The following is a 17807-nucleotide window of genomic DNA, read 5'->3' as shown; positions in this document are numbered from 1 at the left end:
GCAGGTCGCTTAATTCAAAGAACATTAACATGTTCTAATATGAGTTTTATTGGGAAATGTTTGTTTTCCACCTTCGTGTTCTTCTAGCGAGCGAAAGGCCATAACATGTAACAAATTTAGATTGAGACGGGTCTTAATTGCATGCCCTTAATAAGGACAAAGATTTAAAAACAACGTTTCCAAGAAACAATAGTAACATTGATCCTAGACACCAGATCACATCAAGCTATTTGAACAGTTAAGAAAACAACAGAGTAGACCAAATCAATATGCTCCTACCTAGTGACAATTAATAAAATGATAGTGCTGTGGTATCCCAACACAGGATTTCAGTATCCCTTGTAAAAAGAATGTCATTCTGTATTTAATAAATTCAGTCCGTGTCCATTCCATTGATCATTTTGCTAATCCATTCCGTTTCAGCCCCTTTGATGCACGTGTTTCAATTAAGTCCAAGTCCATTTTGTCCTTTGTAGGCATTCCAGTCTTCAGTTCATTGGAGGCATATATTGATCAAGCACAAGGTCAATGCTTCCCGGTCCCCAGTGCATCAGCTGATCCTGTCAACATTTGATAATGATATTTTACAAAAGGATAACTAAATTATATGGTGTCTACAGTGGAGTGGAGAATCAACAATGGATCTGTTTGAACACGGCATAGTTTCATTTATCTGAGCATACAGATATCTAAAGCCATAGCTGGGCGCATTAGCAGTTTCCTGACAATGGGGTATTGCTCACAGAAGAGAGAGCAATCAAAGAATGACTTTTGGCACCAGTCGCATTTAAATGTCTTACATCTCCAGAAGGAATGACTTTGTTGATACAATACCGACCTGTTGAACATGAAGACAGAGGCTTGACAGCTTGAAGAAGACTGCCTTATTCTGAGGAGTCTGGACAGGAAATGCATGTATCAGTGCTATGAACAAAAATGTCCGTGCAGAAATAAAAAAGATTACTAAAACACTTATTTGTACAGACTAGGTGGCGAGACCGAAGGTGAAAACAAAAAAACATGGCTAAGCAAATAATAATAAAGAAGCTCCCTAAGTTTAAAGCTTTTTCTGTACCCTAAAAGGTGCTATTTCCTAGTCCCTTATTTACCATCACCAGTACTGAGGGTGCAATCTAAAGGAGAATTCAAACCTTGAGGTTATGCCTGTCTACAAACAGGAACATGGACTGAGAGGGGTTGTTGATAATCAGCCCAGTGGAGTCACGGCGCGCAAGCAAGTGAAGGAGCTGCTTTTCATAGTCCATGTGATCAAACTCAAACTCAACCTGCACAACAGAGAAAGTTCGTTAACATTACCCTACCCATGTACCATGTGATAACATCCTATGACTGGACTTCTGGAATTCTCATGTCTGTTTGCTTTGATCCCTAGCATAGTTACCTGGACTGGACGATAGGCTGCATCAGTGTCCTCCTTCCAGCGTGAAAACAGGTGACACACAATCTTGTCAATGTCCTTGCGAGGCCACAGAAAAAAATCCACTGCCTGGTTACAGCCAATGATGTCCTTGACAAAAATAAAATACAAGATAATCATTCAGGCTTAAGGCAAGACACCAAATACAAAGTTTACCGATCAAGAGGAATGGTGGCACAAAAGACCAATAATAATGTTTCAAGTGAGGTTTTAAGGTTGGTGGTACAATAGACTGATAAGATTGTCAGATTGTCAGTCAGGTTTGAGTGATGGTGGTACAATAGACCAATACATAAGATTTCCAGTCACATTTGTAGGATGGTTGTACATACAACAGACCAATCAAAAATTGCCAGTCTGGTTGGAGGGAAGGTATTTCGCTTGATTCCTGTGAGATCTCATGGCAAATGGGCAACTGATATGCTCACCTTTCTCATTGGGCGGTAGTGTGGAGCATGAAGCTGGACAACGTCCTTCTCTAGCAACTCCTGGGAGCTCTCCAGAGAGTAGGCTTCCTCCTGAAAAAAAAAAAGGTTTATTGTTGAAATAAGACCAATCTGCGTCACATGCAACCAATTTACTTATCAGCACAAACAGCAAAGCCTGTTCTACGAAGCTATCATTACAGCTCTTTGAATATAACAGATTACATTAGTGTATGTGTGTGCACAAGAGACCTTGAAACAAAATGGATACAAAGAAACCATAAAAAGGAGAGAAAAACACAATAGTAAAAGATAGTGGTGTTCATTGTGATGTTTAAAAGTGTGTATTGTTTACCTTAACACCTTTCATGATGCTATCTTTGTAATTATTTGTCATGACAGGGATAACATCTGAAACTTCAAACAGTGCACAGCTTTTCTTCTGCAAAAAACGACAGTGCAGCATGTAAAAACTAGATGTTTTAGAGAAGACAGGCCCATGGCAGACAAATCTAAGAGGGGTGAAATGCTAAGAAGGCAGCCTGAAAGAAAATAGGAACATATGGTCATAATCTGGGGATGGGGGAACTTCAGGGGTCTTTTCTTGCTATAAGCTTTGATAAAAAATTTCGTGTTGCTAGTACAAGTTTTGCAATCTATTCAGCCATCAGAAAAGTATTGTATGCATTTTTTGCTTTTATCAAAACAGAGCTACAAAATTTCTATGGCACCCTTTGATCTCATATTTAATCAGCGAAAAAACTGTGTATGCTTATGTCAGGGGTCAGTACGCAGCTCTTACAAGCTGCAATTTGATTGGGCAAATGAACAATATCCGCACCTCGACACAAAGAACGAGAAAAATAGAGACAAAAAAACTCCTTTGTAGAACAAAGATAATAGGAGACAAAGCAGCTGCGTACTTACTCTATGTCAGGGCTTCTGGAATTACACGGAAAAAACGCAAAATTACGCGGGATTCTTTGCTAGATTACACGTTAAATTACGCGGAAAATCAATCATTACGCGCTAAATTACGCAGGGTTTTGCAATACATTTTTCTTTTAAAATCAAAATTTTGCGCTAAATTACACAGAATATCAACTGTTATGCCCAAACTACATTTTGTACCGGGGGAAAGCAAAAAATAACTTGAAAAGGTTAATTTTTCGTGCAAAAATATCTTGGGCGAGTTTTCATTGGCTCCTAGCCACCAGCGGTTTAGCAAAGAACGCCTAGTCATTTTATTTGTTTTCGAACTTCAGTTCGAAATATCGCACTCTTACTAAGAATATCTCTATTTTTTTATGAGAAATAAGGTAAGAACCCTTAAAAGAACACACCAGCTGTGCACTTCAATGTTTTGTCTTTCAAAATTTAGCCAAATTACGTGGGATTATGCGGAGAAAGCCAAATTATGCGCCCTGTTATGTTTACTTGTGATGTTTTGTGTTGAGCTTGATTTCTCTATAGGATACCTTTATAGGCATGTCGCATACCTGTCAACCTCTGAAAATCTCAAGGCTTGAAAATGTTTGGGGGGGAGGGTTGGGGCATATTTATTCCTGGGGAGGGATGGGTATAACCTCGCAGGCCACTTATAGATCTCACAAGGGTGTTAGATAAATTGCGCTACGCAAGGGAATTATTCTTTCAAATATTTTAATAAAAAATAGGCAAAATGACAATTTTCTAAATAATAATTTTTGGGAAGCGATAAAAATCTCTAAAAAGCGGGAGATTTGGTGCTCAATGAAGGAGAGCGGGAGAAGGGGTCCAAAATCTTGAGATCTTCAGTTGACAGGTATGATATCGTTTATGTATGTGACAGTTGTGCAAAGCAATAATTGTGATGCAATGCAAGGGACCACCACTAATAAATTTTGCACAGCATTTGGGTGTTTCATTAGGCCCCTGCAGCCAGCTATTTTCCACCGAGCGCCGGCTACTTTTTTTTTTAAGTTTTATTTGAACTTAAAAAATGAAATAACTTCCATCCCCTACTTATCAATCTCCACAGCCTACTTTGAAACTTAACACAATGACCCCTCAACCGGCCTGTACCGGCTTTGGGAAGTACCCACAACCCAAAAAATTCATAAATGCAAAATAAACACAACAAGATGAAGATACTCAGGCATCAGTCTAAGGGATAAATGGTCTTGAAGATATGCATCCAACCAAGGTGTTGGCAACTCCTCTTAAGCCAAATAATAGCACAGGTTCTTTGACAAATTTCAAATCGAACAAGGAAAGAAAAGCAGAATCACCCCTCTCAATTAAACGCTCAAAATACCACACAAGGGAGAGAGATCAGCAAACACAGCTCTAGACACAAATAGATACCTTTATTCTGACCCTCCAGGTTCATTCCCATGGCCTCAAAACACAATGTCCACTCCTTGAAGGTTGTAAAACCACGAAGATGCCTTTACGGATTGCAAAGCATTCTGGGAGATCCAGGGAAAAATTCACGAGGGAAGGGCCAGTCAACACTCCTTTCCCTAAAGTCAGATGGTTTTTTATCAAAGTCTTTTCACCCCAAAGCCAAACAAATCAATTCCAGGTCATACAGACCCAGAATAGCAGTGTAAACAATTTTGCAATCAATTTGGTTTCAGAAAAGACAGCATTTAGGAGAGCTGTGGTGATTCATTAGAAAATTATTTTCTCATCCACACAAAGCCAAACAAGAAAAAATCATCATGAATCCACCTTTGCTTGCAAATATCCATAAGCAAAGCACTCAATTATGCCCCAAAAGACTTCATGATGTCCTGAGACACTCTCCTAATATGCTCATAGCTGTATTTTTTATGAAAAATACAAGCAACCATCAACTTGTGCTGGCTTCAGCACAACAACGAGGGATTAAAAGTGTGGACCGCAAAGCACTGTTGGAAAGCTTGGATACCGTTGACTAGGTGCCGCTGTGTTTGACTTTGACGGGCTGTATAAAACCCAGAATAGGGGGGAGGTATCTGTTTTCAGTCTGTTTTTTGTAAATTCAGCTCAAAAATAGCCAAGAGTCAATGGGTTAATGAAACCCCAGGCATTGCATTGCTTTTTTGTCAATCTTTACAAGACCTGGGATGATAAAAATGGGCCTATAGATTGAACATAATCTGGCTTTCTCAAATGAAATAAGTATCATATTTGAGCTGAAACACACTTTTGTCTGTTATAAGAAGTATGTACAAGTATTAACACCAATAACATTAAAAGAATTCGTCTTGACCTATATTCGAGGAGCAAAAAACAATCGAGCATGATTAAGGTACAAAAATTATAACAATTTAATAAAGTATGTCACAAGCAGTCAACAAATTATAAGATTTCATTTAAAACGTGGGATAATATTCAGTTATATTCTTATATATATCGTTTCTACAATAGATTTAATTGGATGAACTATAAGAAGTTAGTTGTAAAATGAACCCACAAACCTTGTCCCTGAAGACGAAGGAAAGATACATCTTGAAGTCAAAATGGTCTGCTAAAGATTCCCTTTTTCGGCGAAGGTGCTGCCTCAGACGACACACAGTTGCAGACTTTCTTGTCATCGGGTCAGCCAGTAAACTGGCTCCCTTAGTATTTGGCATGACGACTTGTGAGACAAAGTACAACTACCAAATACCGACAGAACTTGGTTCAAGCCGAAACTCGAAGCCAAAAATTAAGACAAAACCTAAGAAAAGATGCCGTTAGGCGAAACTAGTGGAGTCAGGGTGCTACATTCTATCTTATGTGCCCTGTTAACTTCATTTTGCACATTTTGCCAGCCCTGGTACTGTATAAAATTCATTCAAAATGCCGCTGTGAAAACGCTCGGTTCTCCTCTCGCTCTCTCTCTCTGCTGTTTACCACCAAAAGATGGCAGCCGTGACGTCAGGTTCAACGCCAAAACGAGGCTAAATCTAAATTTCTCATATTATTTCAAAGACTTTCGCATTTTAAAATAATATCTTTTATAAAATATGCATTCAAATGCTAATCTATTAGATATATGTTTTCCAAAGCGATAACATTAACCAAACCTCTTAAGGGCAGGAGAAGCCGTCTGGATTTGAGCCGAATATCACTCGCCATGACACGCACGAACTCGAACGGCGAATATCACTCTGTCATGACTCGAACCGAATATCACTCATCATGACTCGAACCGAATATCACTCGTCATGACTCGAACCGAATATCACTCGTCATGACTCGAACCAAATATCACTCGCCATGACTCGAACCGAATATCACTCTTCATGACTCGAACCGAATATCACTCGTCATGACTCGAACCGAATATTAGTCGCCATGTCTCGAACCAAATATTACTCGTTATGACTCGAACAAAATATCCCTCGTCATGACTCGAACCAAATATCACCCGTCATGACTCGAACCGAATATCACTCGTCATGACTCGAACCGAATATTACACGTTAAAACCTGGATTAAATCATATTAGTCTTAGTGACTCGTTACAATATTACCCGTCTAAACGGATATTACTCGTTATAAATCCGAATCGAACTTATATTACCAAGAGAGCATAAGATAAGAGAGAGACACTTTGGTATTACCCGCGCCTCATGTCGATTCTGAATCTGGTCATATCTCTTGATATAACTTAATATTCTATATTATTAAGGAATTAATTCTTTTTTGTAATTTTGTTTTTATTTTTTCGTTACCATTAAAATCGGTTTTGATTCAAAATAGCAGAAAGTTGATTTACCGAGGGTTCGAATTACCGGAGTTCGTGTTACCGAGAGTCTTAAAATAATTCATCTGCACCAGTCTCCGGAGGAGATGCTAGGGTAGGTTAGGCCAATCACGCCGCCATTTTATGCTAATGCATAATATTGAGTGACTTTTCATCCCTTTCCATCGGCCAATTCTAGCAAGTAACTGAGAATTTTTCAATCAAATATCATTTAATAAATATCAGACTTTATCAATCGTTGTTTTATTGCTAATATGTTGTATGCCGTATGTTCAATTGTAAACAATAACAAAGGGGTGGTTGATCGATAGTAGTGACAACTGCTGTCCCGAGATAAATACGAGTCCGTCGACATTAGACTACACGGGCTTATACCACTTACCCAAAACGCTTTGTGTATGCCATCAATTTTTTTAACCACGCTCATCTATTTTTCTTTTGACATTCGTATTTTGGCGTCTTTTGGTAAAAAGCAATCACATTTGACCACATCAGATAAGAGATTAATCAAAACTAAAGCTACAAAAAAAGATAGGTGGCCAAACATATTGACCGCCGAGCCATTCACAGCTCACTTCAAAGCTACAACAACCTCAAAGCTACCTGGAAATTAATCGGCAAGCTGATACAAAGGAAAACAAAGGGGCAAAGTGCTCCTAGTCGCATTACTTCAGGAAATAGGTCGTTTACCAATCCTTCTGATATTGCTGATCAGTTGAACAAATTTTTTACAAATGTAGGAACCAATCTAGCTTCCCAAATTAAAGATGACAAATCCATATCTCCTACATCCTATATTAAACAATCTACAACTTCTTCTTTTGTTATGTCTCCAGTTTCAGAAGCACAGGTTTTTTTACTTTTTGCATCTCTTAATGAAAATAAATCATATATTACTATTCCTAATAAATTTATAAAATTGTCAGCATCCATCCTAGCCTCTCCCTTTACTGCCATTTATAATGAATCTATAGCAAGTGGTGAAGTCCCTGATATTTTCAAAATCTCAAGGGTTACTCCTATATATAAAAGTGGGGATGCCACTGAACCAGGGAATTATAGACCAATATCAATAATCTGTTCATTTAGCAAGATTCTTGAGAAGCTTATCTACAACCAGCTGATTTTTTTTCTTGAAAAACATAAAATTTTATTTGAATTTCAATTTGGATTTCGGAAAGGCCATTCAACCGAACATGCCATATTAGAAACTGTTGAGACCCTCAAGTCTTCTATTGACCAAGGTATGACTACATGTGCTATTTTCTTAGATTTTTCAAAGGCATTTGATACTATTAACCACGACATCTTATTAGCTAAAATGTACAAATATGGAGTCAGGGGAACCCCCGCAAAATGGTTTTCTAGTTATCTCTCTAATCGTCATCAGTTTGTCAAAATTGGCAATGCGGAATCATCTATGCTACCAATCTCTTGCGGAGTTCCTCAAGGATCTACCCTTGGTCCCTTATTATTCCTCTTATATATTAATGATCTCCCCAACTCTTCTAAGAAACTGAAATTTAGAATATTTGCAGATGATACAAATCTATTTTATACTTCAAAAAACCCCAAAGATTTAGAAACCACTGTTAATAGTGAATTAGACAATGTCATCAAATACTGTAACGCTAATAAGTTGTCCATTAATTTTAAGAAAACTCATCATATCACTGTCACCTCCCCCAGAAAAAGTGTTTCTATTGACTTAACAGCATATGGTATAAAGAATACTAACAACATAAAATACTTAGGTGTCTTTATTGATGAACATCTCAAATGGAATTCACAACTAAATCATGTTAATAAATGCCTCGCAAAAAATCTTGGAATCATTTCCAAGTTACGTTATTTTCTTCCCCTGACTACTTTAACACAACTATACTATAATTTAATTTACCCATATATTTCTTATGGTATAATGAGCTGGGGCTCGGCAAGCCAAACACGGCTTCGCCCTATCAAAACGAAGCAGAATAAATGCATTCGCTCTATTTTCTTTGCTCCCCAAAGGGAAAGTCCATCGAATTATTACCAACTGCTTAGGATCCTGAATCTTGATAACATACATAATCTAAGGATATCATCTCTTGTTTATAAGCTCCAACACTTTCCTGATACTATGCCTAAGCCATTATGTAATCTAATCCTGCCTGCCACTCAAGTTCACTCACATAATACCAGATATGCTTCCAAAGGCAATCTCTTTAGGCCAGCTTCCAAAACCAATTATGGATTAACTAAATTTACAGCCATGTCTTCTAGATTTTGGGAAAAAATACCAAATTGCATTAAGTCCTTACCTTACAATTCCTTCATAGAACAACTGAAATTGCATTTATTAAATAATCAGAATTAATATTGATCCACCCTGGCCAGATTTACTTTTCCTCACTCTAAAATATTATATTTTGTTTATGTATATATTATATATTGTAAAAAAAAAAAAAAAAATAATAATAATAATAATATTATAATAATATTATAATAATATCCTGTAAGACCCTCGAAATCTGACTGTGGCAGTGACCATCTCGAAAGCTTATGCTTCTATGGTCACTGCGCACCTTAAATTTTTTTTTCTTCTTAAGTACCGTAAATAGTTAACTTCCCCTTTTTTCTACCTGTATCCAAATATTCTTTATCTTATTCAAAATAGTGCAAAATAAAAAAATGAATGAAAATGAATGAATCACTTCATTATTTTTTTACCTTGTACCAACATGTAAATAGATTAATACTGTGTAATACGGGCGATTCTGATCCTTGCATATAATGAATATTTAAATATACGCTCTTGAGTTTTTCTGATTCCTGACCATCGTATGCCTGAGGAGCTGTTGTGAAATTAGGGTAGACAGAAACTTAAAATTTTGTGCCCATAACAAGCCCGAATCATGCTCAAGGTTTTTCAGAGTAGCAGACGTAAGCGAAGCTTCTCTGAGCCGGCACAAGTGCATCAATCAAGCTCTGGTAAGTTCTGAGCACTTACAAGTATAAATATTAGAATTGAATGATGCGATTTCGCTAGGTGGCCATACAAGATGATGCCTCCTTTTTCGGGTCGATATGTTATTTTCAGTGGTGTAAAACAATATCGAGCAAGTATTTTTTGAAATCTTTGAATGCGCGCCAAATTACGAAAACAGCAGATAAGAAATTTGTATAGAGTCATAATACGGTTGACTCTTAATTTTGTGTAGGTTAAACGCGGCAAAAATAAGGGATGATAAAGAAAATATTTTAAAAAATTGCTAACGCTGTTCGCATGCATTCTTAATAAATATGAAAATAGACAAGAAAAGGTTTTCTCCGTATATTTTTTTAGTTGAGCTTTGTTGATTGTGTTCGATAATTGTATTCCGAAGCTTAGCCTTTAACAATTATTTCGTATGTTTTCGGATTATATTTTCAACGCTGAGAATTATTATTTCGTTTGGGAAATTTGCTTTATTATGGTATCAAGATCAAAGATAGGCCAAGATAGACGTTACTGCCAAACCAAAAAAAGAATTCTGTCTTAAACGCCCCAGGGAAATATACCGGAAAAACAACAAACACCACAAGAAAAGACCTATCAGCGGATTTAATGATAAAAAGCCCTTTCGTTAAAAGTCGAGATCACTATAGCTTCCTGTCTGCAGACGTAGTCAATCTAATAAACTGGTCTGTTTTCACCACGTTTACTCTGTTTACTCCCCGTGTAAACGGCGCCAACAAACAGAAGCCAGCATTTCTCGGCTGACCACAAGACAAAGAAAATGTAGTTGTTGAACTGCTTCACGGCACCTTAAAACACGGTGTGCAAACACTGCCAGCTCCAGGCGCGTACCCGGGAATAGGGGGGGGAGTAGGGGGGGGGAGGCGCAGTCACCCTGCAGTCACCCTGCTAGACCAGGCGTCATACCAGCCTTTTGCCAGCATTGCTAGGCCAGGCGTTATACCAGTCTTTTGCCAGCATTGCTAGGCCAGGCGTCATACCAGCCTTTTGGCAGCATTGCTAGGCCAGGCGTCATACCAGCCTTTTGCAGGATTGCTAGGCCAGGCGTCATACAAGTCTTTGGCAGCATTGCTAGGCCAGGCGTCATACCAGCCTTTTGCAGGATTGCTAGGCCAGGCGTCATACCAGCCTTTTGCAGGATTGCTAGGCCAGGCGTCATACCAGCCTTTTGCCAGCTATGCTTGAGCGGGCTTTGCTTGTCCTTTACACGCCTTTGTGCTGTATGTACTTCATAACAAATATGATACTTTCTCAGGAAACAGCTGCACCTCAAATTTAAACAACATTTGTCAAGATATTTATTTTCTTTTAAAACATCACCGTTAAGGACAGAGCCTAGAGCCAGGTCTGGGGCAGAGACACCTTCGATTAAACGCCGCAACAAAATAACAACAATTAACACCTCGGCTTCCAAACAAGTGAATGCTTTTTATGGTTCCGTGTGCACAACCAACAGAAATACGTTTTTCCCTAAGCTCTCTCGTGCGACTAGCACAAAAGAAATGGCGGCCGAGACTCATATGCATGAATTCATGAAGTGAACGTTTCAGGTTACCCGGATACTAGGCTCCAAGCGTCACTTGGTCGTTGCTTGCCATTCGGCTTAGAGTGAACCAATCTAGCATGGAGCCTCTGGTACCCAGGGTAACGAAGGCCAGGCTATGATGATTTACGTCTGTGATCTTTTGTCTAGACTTATCTGACAGTCTGAGTACTGACGGAACTTATATTCGAACATTGAAACCATTACACATCCAAAGAAATGCCACCAACGAGAAGATACTACTTTTGCGTGACTAATGTTAAACACCTAGCGGCGCTGAACATATGTGACGTGACAAATGCCTAACCGTTTGCGTGACTGGTATCGCTTGACTTGTGTGACATGCTAAAATTAGTTAACATGAATTAGCCAATATGTCACGTAACACGTGTTATATTCTGGGTGACTGGTATCGCTTGACTTGCGTGACATACTCAAATTGGTCAGCATGTCACCTAACACGTGTTTTATGGTTTGTGTGACTGGTAACGCTAGACTTGCGTGACGCAACGTTAGTAACACCGCTCCAATTGTCTAATACGTTCTAATACGTGTCTCCTAAACTTGTCTTACAGTTGCAGGGCTTGTGACCACACTGCGTGCACTTCTGGCACACACGTTACCCTGGTAACTGGGCTGCAAAACAGTCCCTTGGAATTTGTTGCCCCTAGATGAAAAAGTGATGATAGCAGTACATGCTTTAGCTCCTTGCAATTTCGTCTGTGCCCACGGCAGCTATTTAAAAGCGATAGATGGCGGGAGTAATTTCTCATGTGCTATCTCGGTCGGTTTTCTTTCATGTTACGAGTACTTTACACTAGAAAGGCTTACATGCAAAGTGTCAGTCGCCTGTTCCAATCTGATCTACATAAAGCCTTATTGCTTGGACTGTACGCAGTCGATCTAGATAGGCACCTTTGAGTGGGTTGACTTGTTTTATTTGAATTTAAAGGGGGCAAGTCGCCCTGACGGATTCCACACAATTTTGCATTAGTCTGCCCCTAGGCACGCGCAATGATATCGCGCTGAAATGAAATATAACCGGAACAGTATGGAAGATATTGGACCGCTTAAACGGCTATATTGCATCGCTAGCTTTAGATTAACGTAGACCTCTATGGACTGCGGATCGAAGAAGGAACTGCTGTACATAGGGATGGGGTGGTTAATGCAGAGGTCGCTTGCTTCCAAGCGCAGTCTTTTTGGGTTATGTCACAACTGCTTTAATCGACGAAGTTGTGTGTACGAGCTGAATTCGAGAAAATGGAGAGGTAAGAGAATATTAAATTTGTCGCTTAGACGTAATAATCTAGGATTTAGTGAAAATGTGTTCCGAGAAAATAACTCTGCACACAACTGGTCGAATCCAATGCAAGGGAAAGCATTTTTTCCGTCCATCGGGAATAATAGAATAAACAAATATTTTAAAATAAATGTCAAAATAAACAAATCATATTCTTGCCAGCTCACAGCTACAGTTTGTCCTTGTATATAGTAAGCAATAAAAACGTTAGTAGAATCAGAACACCCCTAAGAAATGCTGCTAAAAGAATTATAATGATTTATTTAATATTAAAAGTGTATAGGAGTAGCATGTTTTTGCTGTGCAGTGCTATTTTGATAGAAGGGCTGATTCAGAACGCTGCCTTGTGTGATAAAAGTTCTAGGTTCGCTCTTTTCGCTCTCTAGCACGGCAAGGAAGGCGTGGGTACCATTACCTTAAGAAAACCTAATTTTCTAGCAGAAAGTTTTAGGGTTAAATATATCGATGATGCTGGACAGCGTGCGTCACTTAGGAGGATTTCTAACCACGAGCGGGTTTTTTTTCGTAGCTTCTGCACAGGAAATGCAATGTTCGGTTATGACGCCAAAGGAATACTTTTGCTTGTACCATATTGGTACCATATTGGCTAGAGTAAGACCTTCCTTTTTATTAATACTGTAGAGCAACTCTTGTTATATTTCCGTAGTAAAAAAGAGGGATGTACGACTCTATGAAAGGGGGAAAATATCCAACATCAAACGCGTTTTGAATAGTGCCATACATGTACAACTACTTTATATTGTAACCTTTCTTAACAAAAACGAAAAGTGTTATTATTTCGTATGACAAAGACATATTGCCTTGTCTGTGTAAATTTAATGGATGTTGTATTGCCCTCAAAGAGAAAACAACACTATAAAACACAAATCTAAATGACAATGCCTAGTAATAAAAAGCTTTTCCCATATGCGATAATGATAGATGTTATCAAGACCACGATTTCATTGTAATGCTCACTCAACGATAATAGAAAAGGCTTTGCCTTAGCAAACAAATGAAAAAAAGTGCAATCCATTATAATACCCGCAAGTATTTCCTGATTTCTTTTTAGCGCACTTTTTCCCTCACTGATTGATAAGGTTTACCGCTAAAGGCTAGTCGTGCCCAGGCCTCACGGACAGCCTCTGGGAGCCAAGGGTACAAGGGTAAACAAACGTACAGAATGCAGTGTTTAAATTCAGCATTAGATCATAACTGAAATACGGGTTTTAGCGCACTTGATGGGATAACTATTGGCCACGTAAAACAAAGGTAATATGATAACAATAAAAAAGTAATAAAGGTAAGAAACATGTTCGCTGTTTTAAGCATAACAACGCCAGAAGGAGCATGAAAATAATAGTACGGTTTTTTTTTTCAAACAGGGATTCATTTCCTTTTTTCGTGTCAACATCCTTTCCAGGTGTTGTGTCAGAAACAAAACCATGCATTGCGTGACCTTTTTGCGTTACCTCCGTGCGTGACGGATGCGTTTTGATGGTCAAAAAACAATTTTGATGAATATGAACAATTCGGTTACACTGCTGGCATATTCATCAGGCCCGTACCCAGGGGGGTGCAGGGGGTGCGAACGCACCCCCCCCTCTCCCCACAACGGCCGAAGGTCCACTTTCGGTTTTTCAATAGACGTGCTATTTGTAGACAAAACTATAAAGCATAAGCTAGATCACTCTGGTATGTAGCCAAATCCGACAATAAACGTCCCGTGGAGATACTGCAAAGGCATAAAAAATCCCTTTTTTGTTTTTTCGGGGGTTTTCTATTTTTTATCAGAGAACTTACTCCCTCTCCCCCGGAAAAATCCACTTTTTCGGATTTCGCACCCCCCCTCCCCCCAAGAAAAATCCTGGTTACGGGCCTGTTCATACTCAAGGGCCGGGCTGAGAGGAAGGGGGGGGGGGGGAGTGGAAGCCGAAAAATCTCTCACTTTTCATCTTATTTGTATAATACTATGGTGATATTTTGTTTTCCTCAAAGCCGTTTTGGACAAGTCACGCTATAAACAAGTCACGCTAGTTGGTGCAAGTCACGCTAGGTTATGATATTGGTCTTTCGCGGTGCCCCGCGGCCCGTGGTGATGTTCAGACTAAATTGCTTTGACTATATTTTGATTTTTTGTGTGCCATTAATCGATGTATAGTTAAATCATACATAAAGGATTTGGATAGAGCGATTGGATAGAATTAGAGCAAGAAAATGAGTTCTACAAGCATGTGCGGACCAATGGCCGATTCATGCATGATTACAAGCGACAAAAGCTAATTCGCTTTAGGCAAAAATAAATTGGTTTCTTTAAAGATTGAAAGCTAATTGATATTTATTCGCCCATGAGGCAACATGATAAATTATTTCAACTATGGCCCACGTCTACATTGTAATTATTACAATATTTACATTTTTTTTTCGCTCGTTTTTATTTCTAAATTTCATAGCTTGCCTTGAGTTCTCCCCTTATTATTTGACGCGCAATATCATAATACCAAATCCTAACATCTGAATCCAAAAATCTCTTAGCATAATCTAGAGCACTCACAGCCAATTACTTACTCTAAATAATTGATATCTAATTTAGCCATGAAATCGCCTCATCGTATACTGATGTAGTCAAATTAGCCATACGATTTCAAATTTTTACTTAGTTCCCTAACCCGAGATTCGCAGAGTAAAAATAACAGAGACAGTGGAAGTCGTAGGAGGAGCTACTGGTGACGTTTGGTTATTATGTTGGCCGATATTATTAATGGGGAGCTTAAAAACGCCACTAAGTTCTTAAAATATCACATCAGAGGCAAAGCGTGTTTATCTCATGATTCGAGTAATGCGCAGTAAAACTTTATGGACGTCGGGCTTAAGAGAGGAAAAAGGAAGCTTTTGAAGTTGCGTATTTTCCAGGTGTTTAAGCTGCCTCAAATAGCTTGTTTTCAAAACACAACAAAGATAAAAGTATACCAGAAGGTAGTGTTGATAGCCGCTCAAAAGACTTCTCAACCAACAGCACGTATAAACTCTATTTTTGTAAATCCTGATCTAAAAAAGAGAAACCTCGAACCTTTTTTGAATGGGCGTAAAAAATATCAATTTGATGTATTTCATTTTCAAGGTATAAATAATTAAGCATGATTATGCTGGCGTCAGGAGTGGGATCCATGGAGAACAAGAGGTTGCCTCTATGTCAAAACTTTCGAGGGTGTATTTTGCTTTATAATTCACTAATAATTAGTGATTTCTTGTCAGACGACTCACAGCAAAGCATCGAGACAGAGATGGTCAGCTTATCGGTAGGCGAGGACGAGAACGGATCACGTGATCAACCAAGTAACGCACCTCACTTGGAGCCGATCGGCAGAAAATCACACCGACGCATTTCGATGGATAGCATTTCCAACTTTAGTCTCCATCGACGCACAAGGGCGAGCTCGCAACTCACCACCATACAAGACAAAGAACTTGATTTCTGGGTGAGGCATTTTCCGACCCGCAATGATGTGCCGTGGGAGGAATTTCGTGCCGCTTTTATTGACGATTACGGAACTTTGATATTGGAGTTTGCACCCTGTAGGCTAAACTGGATCATGAGTATTCTACAAATGAACATATTTGAAGGCAGGGATAACATTTACAAAATGCACTATGACAAGTATTGTGGGAAGAATGATAAGAACCCTGATAAGCTGTGGTTAAAAGTTAAGAAATATGCATCGGAGCGAATCTTCAGGGAAGGTGTCGTAGAGTCTATGTTTGAATGAACATGTGGACTGTTGGATACTAGGAGGCAAGTGGGAGAATTATTCGTAGTGCTCAAAAAGGACTATGTTGAAAGAGGTGGAAGGTGGCGTCCTGTTTCAAGAAAGAGGGCGATGAATATGCTTAAAATTGAAAGACTGTCAAATTGCGTGGAAAACAGTATATCATTATCTGAATGGACTGGCGTGTAAAAAAACAGCCATGGTGGACTGGCAATTAACATATAGATGAAGAAAGATCTCATGATTCTACCATTACCGTTGAATAAATGTCAAGACAAAAGAAAGGAAGACGGAGACGGAAGCTGAGCAGGCAGGAAAGACACGGGGGAAGTTATCTAGTTTGAAGTATTTGATGCGATATGGTGACTTTGGACATGAACACGTTAACTAGGCGCGTTGCCAGAACTACATGGAGGGTGCGCGCAAAGTTTGAAATGTGACCTTATAGTCTAAAATAACTATTGATACGTCATTAAATTCAATGAGAATATAGGAAGCTTGTGCTTCTGGAAAAAAACCCAGAAGAAACTGCTAGAAGAAACATGGGTAAACGTGCGTCTTCAAAAAGGATTTATCTTGTATTTCTAGAGGGATCTTTACTCCGAACAAATCGTGAAAACTCACTAGTGAGCGGTTGAGAGCATTACAGGTGCGTAGGCAGGGGGGTGGCCAATGGGGCACGCCCCCCCCTTCTAGCAGCCCAAAATACAGTAAATGTATGGGACATTATCTAAAACACAGGAGACAATGCCTTTTGGGCCCCCTCCTGTTAAAAAACTTGGCTACGCCGTAGCATTACTACTGTAATTTTGCCCGCGGAAATCTTTTGCATATTATACCCACTGGTGCGTTTATCGCATAATGATTTACCTATCGACAGTGCCAAGAACCAATGAGTGATCGCATTTACGGAGATGAATGTCTTTCTGACTTTATCCCGCGAGATATCTCAGCTTAACTCAAGTAGCTGAGAGATTTCTAGTCCTGAACAGAAGAGGTAAAGAATTACAGATCTCACTAGACGTAGTTTACTATGCATCACAAGTGACTCAGATAAGATAATTTACCCATGTGCAGATAGCCAAAAAACAGCGCCAAGGGATGTGCATCAAAAGGATGTCCAAGTTAGCGCCGAGGGAAAAGATACTTTCTTGTAGGCTCCAAAACAGTTTGAACCCTAGGCAAGTTGAATAGCACGTTTTATATGGAAAGTTAATCAAATTTTGTAGAAAATAAAAAAAATGTAAAATATAAATGAATAAATCCTTGTTTCCAATCAAATTCGCCATGAACCCTTAGTCTCAAAATAAGACGGAGATTTGGAGGAGCATATCAGGTTCGTAGTCAGGAACTCGTTTCACTAAAATATGCATTCGTTCAAAACCATTCAAAACAAAAATACAATACCAGGTAACCCGAATCAGTGTTTCTGTCATTTTTCTGATGGTGATATTATTAATGTTGGGACTCGGAGCACTCGCGTCCCTAGAGACGAAATGTTGAGTCCAAGACATTGGAAAGCGTTCGGTAATTTTACAGAGAAGGCCTAAAGAACCGAATCATATATAATAAAGATTAAAAGCAGGCAATTTGTTAGATCAGTTAGATAG

At 39.0% G+C, this 17807-nt stretch overlaps 2 protein-coding genes across 3 annotated transcripts; one reads left to right on the top strand and one right to left on the bottom strand.

Annotated features, from left to right (window-relative positions):
- Window positions 1-13: 13 nt before the first annotated feature.
- On the bottom strand, window positions 14-5747 carry LOC5509336 (uncharacterized protein C6orf62 homolog). Its single transcript, XM_001629809.3, has 7 exons — window positions 5310-5747; window positions 2219-2305; window positions 1867-1956; window positions 1403-1528; window positions 1152-1286; window positions 839-898; window positions 14-560 (listed from the first exon to the last, which is right to left on the bottom strand). Exons 1-7 carry the CDS (start codon window positions 5463-5465, stop codon window positions 489-491), a joined length of 726 nt encoding a protein of 241 aa, XP_001629859.2. The 5' UTR covers window positions 5466-5747; the 3' UTR covers window positions 14-488.
- A 3550-nt stretch (window positions 5748-9297) lies between these two features.
- Window positions 9298-17478, top strand: LOC5509319. 2 transcript variants are annotated; one of them, XM_032378241.2, is made up of 2 exons: window positions 9298-9556; window positions 15686-17478. In XM_032378241.2, the coding sequence occupies exons 1-2, from the start codon at window positions 9481-9483 to the stop codon at window positions 16195-16197; spliced, it is 588 nt and encodes a 195-aa protein (XP_032234132.2). In that variant the 5' UTR covers window positions 9298-9480; the 3' UTR covers window positions 16198-17478. The 2 variants fall into 2 exon arrangements, with proteins under 2 accessions (XP_032234132.2, XP_001629837.2); XM_001629787.3 differs by lacking the exon at window positions 9298-9556 and adding an exon at window positions 10744-12398.
- Window positions 17479-17807: the final 329 nt, after the last annotated feature.

This window comes from Nematostella vectensis, chromosome 4 (genome assembly GCF_932526225.1).
Source record: "Nematostella vectensis chromosome 4, jaNemVect1.1, whole genome shotgun sequence".
Classification (NCBI taxonomy): domain Eukaryota; kingdom Metazoa; phylum Cnidaria; class Anthozoa; order Actiniaria; family Edwardsiidae; genus Nematostella; species Nematostella vectensis.
The sequence above is the reverse complement of the archived record's forward strand: the minus strand, read 5'-3'. Positions and strand labels throughout refer to the sequence as shown.

Coding starts and splice junctions, on each gene's coding strand:
- LOC5509336 (XM_001629809.3), bottom strand. CDS start 5,465: ATGCCAAATACTAAGGGAGCCAGTTTACTGGCTGACCCGATGACAAGA. Junction 1,957..2,218: donor GCATCATGAAAGGTGTTAAG/GTAAACAATACA, acceptor TTTTTTTTTCAG/GAGGAAGCCTACTCTCTGGA. Junction 1,529..1,866: donor ACTACCGCCCAATGAGAAAG/GTGAGCATATCA, acceptor ATTTTTGTCAAG/GACATCATTGGCTGTAACCA.
- LOC5509319 (XM_001629787.3), top strand. CDS start 12,245: ATGGACTGCGGATCGAAGAAGGAACTGCTGTACATAGGGATGGGGTGG. Junction 12,399..15,685: donor GAATTCGAGAAAATGGAGAG/GTAAGAGAATAT, acceptor ATTTCTTGTCAG/ACGACTCACAGCAAAGCATC.